General features: G+C 28.4%; 2 protein-coding genes across 4 annotated transcripts; both read right to left on the bottom strand.

The window, feature by feature from the left end:
- Positions 1 to 3,279: 3,279 nt before the first annotated feature.
- On the bottom strand, positions 3,280 to 6,396 carry LOC111033987. 2 transcript variants are annotated; one of them, XM_022314981.1, is made up of 4 exons: positions 4,768 to 6,396; positions 4,542 to 4,682; positions 4,201 to 4,460; positions 3,280 to 3,857 (listed from the first exon to the last, which is right to left on the bottom strand). In XM_022314981.1, exons 3-4 carry the CDS (start codon positions 4,273 to 4,275, stop codon positions 3,456 to 3,458), a joined length of 477 nt encoding a protein of 158 aa, XP_022170673.1. In that variant the 5' UTR covers positions 4,276 to 4,460; positions 4,542 to 4,682; positions 4,768 to 6,396; the 3' UTR covers positions 3,280 to 3,455. The 2 variants fall into 2 exon arrangements, with proteins under 2 accessions (XP_022170673.1, XP_022170672.1); XM_022314980.1 differs by having other exon boundaries at positions 4,542 to 6,396.
- A 114-nt stretch (positions 6,397 to 6,510) lies between these two features.
- On the bottom strand, positions 6,511 to 11,278 carry LOC111033978 (tetraspanin-33-like). 2 transcript variants are annotated; one of them, XM_022314964.1, is made up of 8 exons: positions 11,171 to 11,278; positions 10,816 to 11,029; positions 10,522 to 10,725; positions 7,349 to 7,522; positions 7,152 to 7,283; positions 7,040 to 7,087; positions 6,857 to 6,973; positions 6,511 to 6,719 (listed from the first exon to the last, which is right to left on the bottom strand). In XM_022314964.1, exons 2-8 carry the CDS (start codon positions 10,909 to 10,911, stop codon positions 6,648 to 6,650), a joined length of 843 nt encoding a protein of 280 aa, XP_022170656.1. In that variant the 5' UTR covers positions 10,912 to 11,029; positions 11,171 to 11,278; the 3' UTR covers positions 6,511 to 6,647. The 2 variants fall into 2 exon arrangements, with proteins under 2 accessions (XP_022170656.1, XP_022170655.1); XM_022314963.1 differs by lacking the exons at positions 6,511 to 6,719; positions 6,857 to 6,973; positions 7,040 to 7,087; positions 7,152 to 7,283; positions 7,349 to 7,522 and adding an exon at positions 7,533 to 9,411.
- Between the last annotated feature and the right edge of the window lie 164 nt (positions 11,279 to 11,442).

The following is an 11,442-nucleotide window of genomic DNA, read 5'->3' as shown; positions in this document are numbered from 1 at the left end:
GTATAACTACTACAATTAAAAATCAATTCAATTTATTTTCAGTCTCCTCTAAAAAAGAACATAAACTAAAATCTGTTGGTAAAAGTGGTAAGTTCATATCAAATAGGAGTTTATTGCTATTACTTTGCTCAATAATTTTCAAATTTTATTTAATTTAATAGTTTTAGTTAAGTATAAGAAAAATGAAACAAGTCCATACAAAAACAAAAATTAGAAACACCGCACTATTATTTCTTATAGCAAACAATAAATCAGTTATATTGAAACCCTAAAATAAATACCAATGTTTCATACAGAATCTAAAAGCTGGAAATCATAGAAGCCTTTAATTTTGAATTAAAAATATTATTATATTAATCTTTTTGAACACCTTTTTCGTCTATATTTAGTTATGAACATTTTCTTGATATATAAAACGATGACATCAAAATAATATTAAGTGATTTTATGCTATACTTGAGAGGAAAGTCGGCATACTATGTAAATAATAAATATATAACTACTTTAGTCACAAACCGTGATCTGAGTGACCGGGGTTCTTAGTGACAAATCTTTGTTGTTTTTACAAGTGTTCCAACCAACCATACCCTCCCCTACAGTTAAAAACCTACTAAAAACAACCAACTAATACCATATGTTAAAAATGGCACGGGTTAAAAATAAAAATAATAACTATTAAAATTATAATTACTTGAAGAAGGTGAAGCTGAAGTGTACGAAAAAAATAAGTTTCATATTAAATTAGTCTTTATTGTAAATACCTTGTTCAATAATTTTGATATATTGGTTAATTTCCAGTGGTCGAAGTGGGGGGGGGGATACTGAGGGATGACATCCCTTTACTTTTTTGTATTCACATTTTTCATCCCTCTACTTATTTTGTCTAGAATAACGCATTCCTCCTAAGACTTGTGTTTTAAAATGAAATAATTATTATGATTTTTATATTTATACCTATGTATAAGAAAACTTTTTATTTTTCGTATAGGCCGTTTCGCAATCAGATTATCTATACCCGTATTTAGAGCCACGGATTAAATCTGAATTGTAAGGCATCCCTCCACTTATCTTGAGCCATTTCGACCACTGTTAATTTCTACAGAAAATAATCTTAAGTTATTAAAGTACTCGTATAAGTAGAAAATGTAACTCAGTTTATAGGAACAAAAAGAAACTCCACAATATTATTTAATTATTAAATAGTTTGTATATTATATAATTAAACATTTTATAATAAATCAATTGAAAATATAAAATAAATACATTTTAAAACCAGTTCATTTTTTGTTTTATTTAGAATCTAAAATCTGGAACCACTATATACGAGGCCTAAATTTTGAATTTATAATATTACTATATCAATCTTTTAAAACATTTTTCTCGTGCATAATTTGGTCGTAACATTTTATTGATTGATATAAAAACAATATTAAGCAAACTTATATATTTCTGCATATATGATTAACATAACAACATACTATTTTTTTATAAAATCATCTTGTTTTCACTATTTTTGTATTTAATTTTAAATCCTTATAAGAGAAAATAATTGTTAAATTATTGGTATAATATAAAAATCTCAATTTATCTTTCAGATCTCATCCGTATTACAAATGAATATTATACATGTGATGAAAAAAAATGTGGTAAGTTTAACTTTAAATAAATACTTGAATATGACTTGCGAGTTGCGAGTTATAAATCATAATATTTTTGCTAATAATTGTATTAATGAATTGTATAAATGGTATTTGGTAATATTTTTTAGTATACTCGAATAGTTAAATAATTCATATAAATAGTTTTATTAGTTCCCAAATACGCGGAAAAAAAATGACTTAACATCGGTGAAAGTTAAAACGAGCAAGTAAATGTATATACTAATAGAACAAAAGTTGTAAAATATTTTTTGCAAATTAAAAAATATTACCTTTCCCTATTTTAAAATCATACCTACTAATAAATTAAATAGGTACCAAATACCATGTCTATTTTACTATTCAATATAGTATACATATAAATCTATCATACTTAATCTTTATATTATCAATTATATATTTTTACTTTCAGACTTGCCTTATATAGTGAATATTAAAGGTACTAATTATTATTATTATTATTTTTTTTTTTCAAGTGAATACTTCATAGCCTCATAGGCGACAGTTGTGCTTCACACAGATTCTTACGCTGTGTCAAATCCTCACTTTATACTCCCGCTATCACCTACTATAGTCTATTATACTTTGACAGTTTGACGGCCTTAAAACGTTACGGACTTGGGTTACTTGACAGGGTCCAATCGGGCAATCGGATTTTGACAGACGGTCACCGTGTTCCTCCTGGCGCAGTAAATATGCCGGCACCGGCGAACTAAGAGAACTGAGTGGCCGGCTTTCTATTTATCACAGTCTAATTCAAAGACCTTATTCTACTCGACAAGAACAGTGTATAACGACAGCATTACGGGTGGCGTTATAAGTTATATGTTTATAGTGATGTAGGACTCCCTCAATATACAGTAATCTAAATATATATCTATATATCCTACCCTACTACCCCGTACTTACGAGTAATCCTTGTAGTCAAAAAGTACCCTCTACGTTGTTACGCTTTCCGTACGCTCATTGCTTGTCTAGTAGTATGTAATATAAGGTTTGCGGGCAAAACCGGGTCATCTGTTTGGACCCTAATAGGTTTCCATGGTAATAAATAGTGATGTCAAAAATCCGGATTTTTGGATATCCGGATTATCCGGATATCCGAATCCAAAATGTAATAACCGAATAATCCGAATAATCCGAATAATTCGAATAATTTAAATGTTTATATAAATATCTAATCTAATTATTATAAAGGAAGGTTTCAAAAATATGTTGACGGTTGATGCAGTTGGTAGTAGTTATAATAATGTTTTATTTCATATTATAGAATATAGATCATGTCTTAGCAAATATTAAATATTTAAATAATAACAATAATTTTAACTTTAACATTTATAATAAATAATAATCATAGCAAAATCAACTATAAAAATAATTAATACGTAATAAATACATAATAAATAAGTAATACGATATACATTATACACATTTCAGCACAATATAATAATATTTTTTTTAATAAATAAATTTAACTTACAGGCACATTTAATGCAATTTTAAGTATAAACGGGATACACTATATAATAATGAAAATAGTTGTTTTTATATTTGTCTAGTTTAGAATCAAATATTTTTATTTAATAATAGCAGGGCTGATAAATGAAAGGGAGTCATTCTATTTCTCTTTGGGGATAGAATTGATCCAGCAGTAGAAAAAACACGTTCTGAAGATGCCGAAGAAGCCGGTATACAAAGAATATTTTTCGCGAGAACAGATAAAAAAGGAAACGTAAGTTCACGCGATTTCCACCACAAGCACGGATCATCGTTATGATTGATTTGTGGTTCAGCCAATTACCTCGAAAATTCATCCACAGAATCTAGTGGAACTATCCCCAATAAATCATCTAATACTGTACTTTTATTAGTATTTGAGGTGTTTTCATTTTCAGATATATATCTAATTGACTGTATCTTTGAACGAATTTTTTGTTTAATAATTTCTCGTATACGATCTGATGATTCAAATTGTAAATTCTTGTACCTTGGATCTAGTAAACTTGCAATTTGTGCTATGTTTACTTTCCTATTTTCCGAATAAATGTCTGCTGCAATTCCATTTTCTTCTTCAAAATCAATATTAAACCTCCGACGTAGTTCATTACACACTGTTTCTTTAAACACCATTGCTAGTGTTGAGTCTGTATCTTCGAGTTTTAAATGCTTTTCTATAAGGCTTTTAACAATTGGTCGTATCTAAAAAAATATGTTTTTTTATTAATATTTTTAATTCTGAGCGATACCCAAAAGTTATTGGTTTTATAATAAAATGTTTTAAAATATCCGGATTATTCGGATTATTCGGATAATTCGGATTTTATCCGTTTATTATTTGGATTTGAATATCCGGATTATCCGAATAGTATTGGAATCCGGATATTAGTGACACCACTACTATTGATAGCGGTTTGGGTAGGTACCTAAATTTCTGGGAACTTTCTGCAGATTTCCACCTGAGCCCAAATATTATTTGGCTATAAATCTACGAAATATGCGTCTCATCATATCATGGATAGGGTGTTTATCAAAACTTACTGACCTGGGAAATCGTCGGCAGCGCATAAACTTCTCGAAAATGAGTGCACTGACGGCCCAAAGACGACTGCCGGACCATGGGTCCCTGTTTGACTCCTCGAATTTTGAGGGATTTCGAGGGTAATCCATGTAAACCAATTTAACCATTCACCGTTACTACACGCAGAGATCATCGGAGGGTAATGGAACTATACGTATCGAAACGCTCGAGCTCCCAGACGGCACTGATATTAGACCGATCGAGCCAGCCGCGGGACTTGACAACTGCAGCCATCGCCCATCGGTTCCATAAAATATATATTATCCATACATCTCTAATATATTATATAATTTATATGTTATTACTTGTTAATGAAGTTTAGAAGAGGTTTAGTACTCATGCTCATCATTTGCATAGACATTTAAAAATCGTATACACCAAGAAACAAACTCAGATGTTTCTACTACTAAGTCCGATAATAGATGAATTCACTCCAATTGATTCGGCTGCAGCAAAAAGAAAATTGGCTTCATGTACGATGTACCTACAGAAAACATGCAGTTTTATCGTCTTCTTAACATTTTTACGTACCTATGTTGTCAAGCATTCATTCGTGCACTTCGTTTCATTTGCATTTTTTTACATCTAATCAAATCGGAACATTTTATCTCACGTTGATATATTTTAATTATTTAATTCAAAGTGTAATTTTATTAACCTGGCGTGTATCTATATCGGATTGAAAACCACTGGACACTAATATACATAATATTATGCACATTTTATACAGTCCAACCATTATAACTTAACATTAGATCAAATATTGAATGCTATCTTAAATGATTGGCAAAAGTGTTTAATTATATTTGAGTTTAGGAACAATAGGGGCGTGAGAAAGCGTGAAAGCGATGATTTTTTTTGGAATTGTAGATAAAATGTTGTTTATGAATAATCAACAAATAAAGGGTAGTGTTAAAAATATATTTTTAATTGTTTATATATTATCTTTGGTAATCTAAACAGTAAAAAAAAAGTAATAAAAATGTATCACACTTAATTAGCATTATTAACATCACTATAATACACACGTATGCACTATAAATACTTACATTATCATATAAAAATACATCAGGTCATATTTTTTAAACTACATTCTAAAGAAGCACTTAACACAAAAAATAAGTTATTTTAGTTTGAAAATTATTCAATACTAAGAAAAATGGTGTAGGATTCACATTAATCAATGAGTTGTCGTTGTGGTTATGACTATGAATAATTAAAAATCCAGTGATGTCATTTGGTCATGCTTAATGATCTATTTTACACATGTAAAAGTTAATCGCTTCTTATAATCAAATCAGAGTTTGAATTAAGTGTTTAATTTCTTATAAATATTTTAATTTTTCGGTAAAATAATATTTGTTTTACAATTGATTTTCACTTTTTTTGTTTCTAATAGTTCAGACTACAATAGTTTAATACATAATAATAATTTTAAAAGGACATTGTTTTGTGTTGCGTGCTCCTTTAGATATTTCAAATAATTAAGTAAAAAATATAATTTTGTAAAATAATAAACAAATAATAATAAATTTTCATGTAGTCAATATTAAACAAATAATAATAATGTTAGATGTTGGTATAAAATACACAAGAGATGTGAAATTTACTTTACAAAAGAAGTAGGTATTATTATGAAGTATACACTAGTTTAGTAATGTGAAGTTCTATTGATCCTATTTAATGTATAGAATTATAATTTTACATTTGTTTTTATTAATGATGGTAAACTCGATAATGAGTAAGTAGTGAATTATGAATGAATTCAAATTACAATATAATATAGGAATTGAATAGAATTCATGAATCAAACTAATAATGAATGAGCAAAAAATAAATTATATAAAACACTAAATGTGAAGTTAGAAACTACAATTAGCATCTTAAATAAAATTATACATGAAAGATGTATTTATTTTATATTGATAAATGTAATCAATATAATTATTATAAAACAATGGACATTTTAGTGCAGACTAAAGGACAAAATATTATATAATTGTTTATTACATATTTCAGATAAATGGGCCCATTATCACAGGGCGATTTCAAACTTCATTAAGGAATTTTTTTATTTATTTACAACCTTAAATTTGAATTGACTAAGTTAAAAAATTAAAATATATTTAGCGATATAAAAAAAAAAAAAAATGTCAGACAATTAAATATTATAAACATATAAATTATAAAAAACACATAAAAATAGTTTAAATAGCATTAATTAAAAATTGATAAAATAAAATCAAAATTTGACATGATTAAAATATAATTTTTTTTTTTTATAAAAACACCACTTCTGTAATAATTTAGATTTAAAAAAGTGTTGCAGTAACTAATACAATATTATTTTTATACCATATTATCATAGTATTATGGAAACATTATCTTGTTTCTCATACCTTAATTATTTTTCAAGAAGCCCATCTGGATTTTTGTAAGTCAATTTGCCCTTCTAACGTTTTGGCTAAATTTATAATAAGAAGCTATAACAGAAAATATTTACAATAAATTACGAACATAGTATAATTAAAAGTAAAGACATGATCTGAGATTTGGTTGTCCTTGCTCTACTGAAAACCAAAACATTACCAATTGAAAATATTATTGGAATTGTATTTACCTGAGATAGAGCAACACCTAATGCTACTCCTGCAATTGTATATAAATTTCTTTCAGCCCATATACGGATAACTTCAATACATCCACTAGTCCAAACTCTTTTACTAGCTTCAGCAACCTTATAAATATTACATAGTAAGTCTTATAAATGTTTACGACATATATTTATTTATTATATACTTACAGAACTATCTTGAGCACCATAACCACACATGACATTTACAAGTCCTTTCTACAAAATAATAGGTTGCCATAAATATTAAGAATACAGTTATACATAAAAAAGTTACAAGTACCGAAATATCTGTTGCGTTGATACAACATGAATAGGGCACCCCACACTTCTCAACACTTGGTGAAGTACAGTTAAAATATTCATTTTTGGACCAATCAATATATCCTTCTGAACTAAGACCACAACATTGAAACTAAAATACATTATATTAGAACAATTTTTAACATTAATCTGACATTTCTATTAAGATATTTTTACTTCTTTCTGGGCAAAATCAATGAGGTTTTGTAAATCTGGATCATCGCGGTAAGTGTGAATAATTTTATCAGTGAATGACTCTTCCAATGTAGCTTGCATGTTATGAGGAAATACAAACCCAATAATTGCAATTCCCATTTCTAGTAGAAAGAATATTAAGAGACACAACGAGTACTGAAAAAAAAATGTTTCATATTAAATTATTATCTTATTAGATTATATTTATCAGAGCAGTTGTATGCTTATAATTTAATTTCAAAAATAAGTATATTTCGGTAAGTAAGTGAGAGTCAACAAACGCCTAATACTTCCTCGGCTCATGCTTGGTTGTATAATTTGAAATTTGGCTATCTTAGTTACAAGAAACTAACTAAAACTAAAGTAATGTATAATGTTTCACTAGTTTTATTTTTATTAATTCAATGTGCAATAATATTTAACAACAATAAGAATTCATACGTGTTTAATGCTATTTGGAGTTCATTACAAAAAAAAAATATACATAAACAAACAGATTGGTTTTCAAAGATTTGATACAGACTAAAAAAAAACTAAATTTCTATCTATCCAATTCATATGATCATCAATTAAGGAAGTCTCAAGTTTATCAACTGGCTGTTAACTTTATATTACATCAACATTCAACATAACTTCCAGCTGCAACTACATTAGTAAGAGTGGTATCATAGTATATTAAGGAATTAGTCACTGTATATTCAGTAGTTAGTTTGGAGGATGCCATGCTGTTCATCATAACTACTTTTATAAGAAAAAGAGTTTATGCTCCAAATTAATTTCCTACAATTCAGTTGAAGCATTTAATTTTGAAATGAAAATTATAACTAACTTATAACTTCTCCCACTTCCAAATAACCATAAGATAATGCAGTTTTCTTCTCACACTCTTTAGAAATTACATAAAGCCTAGTTTATGACTAGTGTCAATATTACAGAAAATTGGAAGTTAAATAGATGATAAAGTAGTAACTCTGAACAAAAAAAATATATACTGTAAATAAATGTCCGTATAATATAATTTTTAAAATACAATTTAAAATCCTTAAAAGTAATTTGCATGACTTTATAATAATATATCTAAAAAATTTTGCTGTAATGTTAAAAAATTAAGAATTAACTTTAGTTAATTCAGGAAGATAGTAATTGAAATAAAAAAATTCCATTTTTCTGACTAATTTTTCAAGAAATATTTCATCTCTCTTAACAGTAACAGTTATGCAGTCAGCTTTTGTGCAAACAAATAAATCACATTCCTCCATCCCAGTACAATACATCTGAATTTGACACTGAGTAAAATAGATGTGGTTTTGCTTTAAATCAATAGTATTTTGTTCTTCATTATATCTTAAGTATGGAACTCTAAGCTTTCCATTATCTTCATCAACCAATAAGGTATCTTTACAAGTGTATGGACACTTTATCTCCAACAATTTTTTTACTTTATTGTTATGAATAACCAAACCATCTGGACTTGCACAAATCCAAGGTTGTTTTTGATGTACTACTAGGCCACACTTTATAACATGTACATTATGTACAAGTGAATACTTTTCAGAAGCAAAATCTTCCATTCCAATTCCATATTCCACATATTTTAAACCTTTCCCTACAATTTTTTTGTCTTTTACAAACCGTTCAGCCAATTCCTCGTTTCTATTACGTCTTGTATTTATCTGATGAGCTTTTGAACTGGCTGAGAGTCTTGTTTGCCTATGCAACCGCCAAGCACTAATGTTTGCTTGATCTATAGTGCTATACATTAGATTAAGTATTTTATCTCTATCAATAATAACATATTTTTTATAAAAATTAAATTGGCTGTCATTCATTGGTTTTAAACTATTAGTATATATTGGAGACTTGGCTTGGATATTAAGTAATTCGTCATAACAATCAAGTAGCTTAAAAATAATTTTATCATTGTTCCTGGGTTTCGACTTCTTTAATTTATCAGTATTTTTCGTACTGAATTTCGGTGTTTGTGAAACACTTAAATTGCTGACACTAACATTTGCAATCTGAGCAGCAATATTTTTGAAAGGTAACTGAAATTAAAGGGAAGAGTATTAAAATGTAAGACTGGTTAGATTTATCTATAATAACCTAATTTTAATAAATTAAAGATTATTTTAACATTAATTTTTACATTAAATAAAAAAATAATAGTTATAAAAAAAGTAACTCACTGTCCTAAAAATTCTAAAAATCATTTAAATGATATTCCACTTAATATTACTTATTTGTTTGGAACACTAACATAAAATTATAAAACAAATTAATAAAAATGAATACATCGCTAATAACTACTTGCCTATCAATATAGAACTATACATTTTTTAAATAAAATAACAATCTAAAATGTTAAATAATTCACATTTATTATGTAAATTAATATTATATAAATACCATGGAAACAGATTTTCAAAAATGTTTAGAGTTTTAGTTAGCCAAATTTCAAACACATACAGAAAAACCTCAAAATACAAGACACTCGAGGTTGCTAACATTTTGTTAGCTATTCTGAGGGTTCTGTTTGTAGTTTATTCTTAAAAAATCCACAATTTGGACTTGTCTGCTAATCAAAGACTTCTTAAGTTATGAGGGGTTTCGCTTTTAGAACACATGGATAGACCATGGAGACTATCTCACCAAAGTAAACAAATTGACGCATATATATAAGCGACGAGTCTCTGAAGTAGATGCTCGATGTGCACATGCGTCTAACTGTTTCATATTTAGCTGTTGATCTCTGATTCAATTTATATTTGATTAATATATCAATTCAAATAGATAAATATGCGACATTTCTCCTTGAGCATGAGTGCTTATTCGTCTAATTAGTCGCTAGTATGTGCTTAAAATTATTGGGACATAGGTCTATCCATAGGATATGATCTAAGATTTCACTGTATACTAATAGATACTATAGATTAGTCAAATACCTAACATAATACTTTTTTAAGAATATTTCATTACTGATTAAATGGTTGAATATAAACCATCAATTTCATATTTATTTATTTACATAAATAAGTACCAGATGATACATTTTAACCCTCACAAGAACAATTTTCCTTGTAAACTGAGGGAGTCATGATGGATTATTTACACCAAATTTAAACACTATGAAACACAGATTGGTAAAATATACTCACAAATTTAAGAAGGGTTGTATTTTCACGTAGAGCACCAATACATCCCGCAAAGCTAACAATGAATATGATTTGTCCGGCTATGATCAGAACTAGGGATATATTGAGTATAACGTCTGAGAAAGTGTTCAACTTGATAGAACCCATAGTATTCCATTTTTCGTAAAATGCAAATGTACCGGCTGCCACCAACAAACCGCCAAACAACTAAATTAACAACAACAGTTATTTCTTTATTGTTGTACTTGGATTTACAACTAGTTATTTGAATTACTATTAAATATGGTAAACACATACCCAAAACAAAAAGTTCAGCAAAAATATCATGTACTTGACACAAGGGCTGACGTATGTGAAATTGTTCACACGTCTCCGGTTCATTGCCACGGGCATATTTATAATGCAGCTATTCGATTTACACTAGACGAGTAATGGCCACTGTTGTATCGCATACCAAAAGCAACGGAACGACGTGAGAAACTTGTTGCAAGAAAAACTATTTATATTATCTCTAAACAGAAAAACAATATTCAGAAATAATAATTATGGAGAGACGGACATCAATTCGCTGATCATCTAGACATCACGCGAAACAACAGTCCGGCGTATGAAACGTTGAAACAACGATGATTAATGTAATTATTATTATTACCGTTTCTTTTGTTTACAGCCGTGAAATGAAATTTATGCTTTGTGTATGGCCGTGGACGACACAACGACACACGCCCTGAGTGTCTGGAAATTAACAGCGACGTTCCCGGAACGTAATGATATCACGGAACCAGACTCCGACATGATAATATTTAATTCTGGATCATAATATTTTTAATATTCATATTTCATACTTTGTCAGAAGTGCTGTCCCGTCATCCGCACTCCGTTGTTATTGTTGATGTTGTGGGACGTGGGTGAGATCAGTAGTCG

This window comes from Myzus persicae, unplaced genomic scaffold (assembly GCF_001856785.1).
Source record: "Myzus persicae strain clone G006 unplaced genomic scaffold, MPER_G0061.0, whole genome shotgun sequence".
Lineage (NCBI taxonomy): Eukaryota > Metazoa > Arthropoda > Insecta > Hemiptera > Aphididae > Myzus > Myzus persicae.
This window is presented reverse-complemented; position numbering and strand designations above follow the sequence as displayed.

Coding starts and splice junctions, on each gene's coding strand:
- LOC111033987 (XM_022314980.1), bottom strand. CDS start 4,275: ATGGTCCGGCAGTCGTCTTTGGGCCGTCAGTGCACTCATTTTCGAGAA. Junction 3,858..4,200: donor CGCTGCCGACGATTTCCCAG/GTCAGTAAGTTT, acceptor ATATTTTTTTAG/ATACGACCAATTGTTAAAAG.
- LOC111033978 (XM_022314963.1), bottom strand. CDS start 10,911: ATGCCCGTGGCAATGAACCGGAGACGTGTGAACAATTTCACATACGTC. Junction 10,726..10,815: donor TGCTGAACTTTTTGTTTTGG/GTATGTGTTTAC, acceptor TTGTTAATTTAG/TTGTTTGGCGGTTTGTTGGT. Junction 9,412..10,521: donor ATACAACCCTTCTTAAATTT/GTGAGTATATTT, acceptor CTTTAATTTCAG/TTACCTTTCAAAAATATTGC.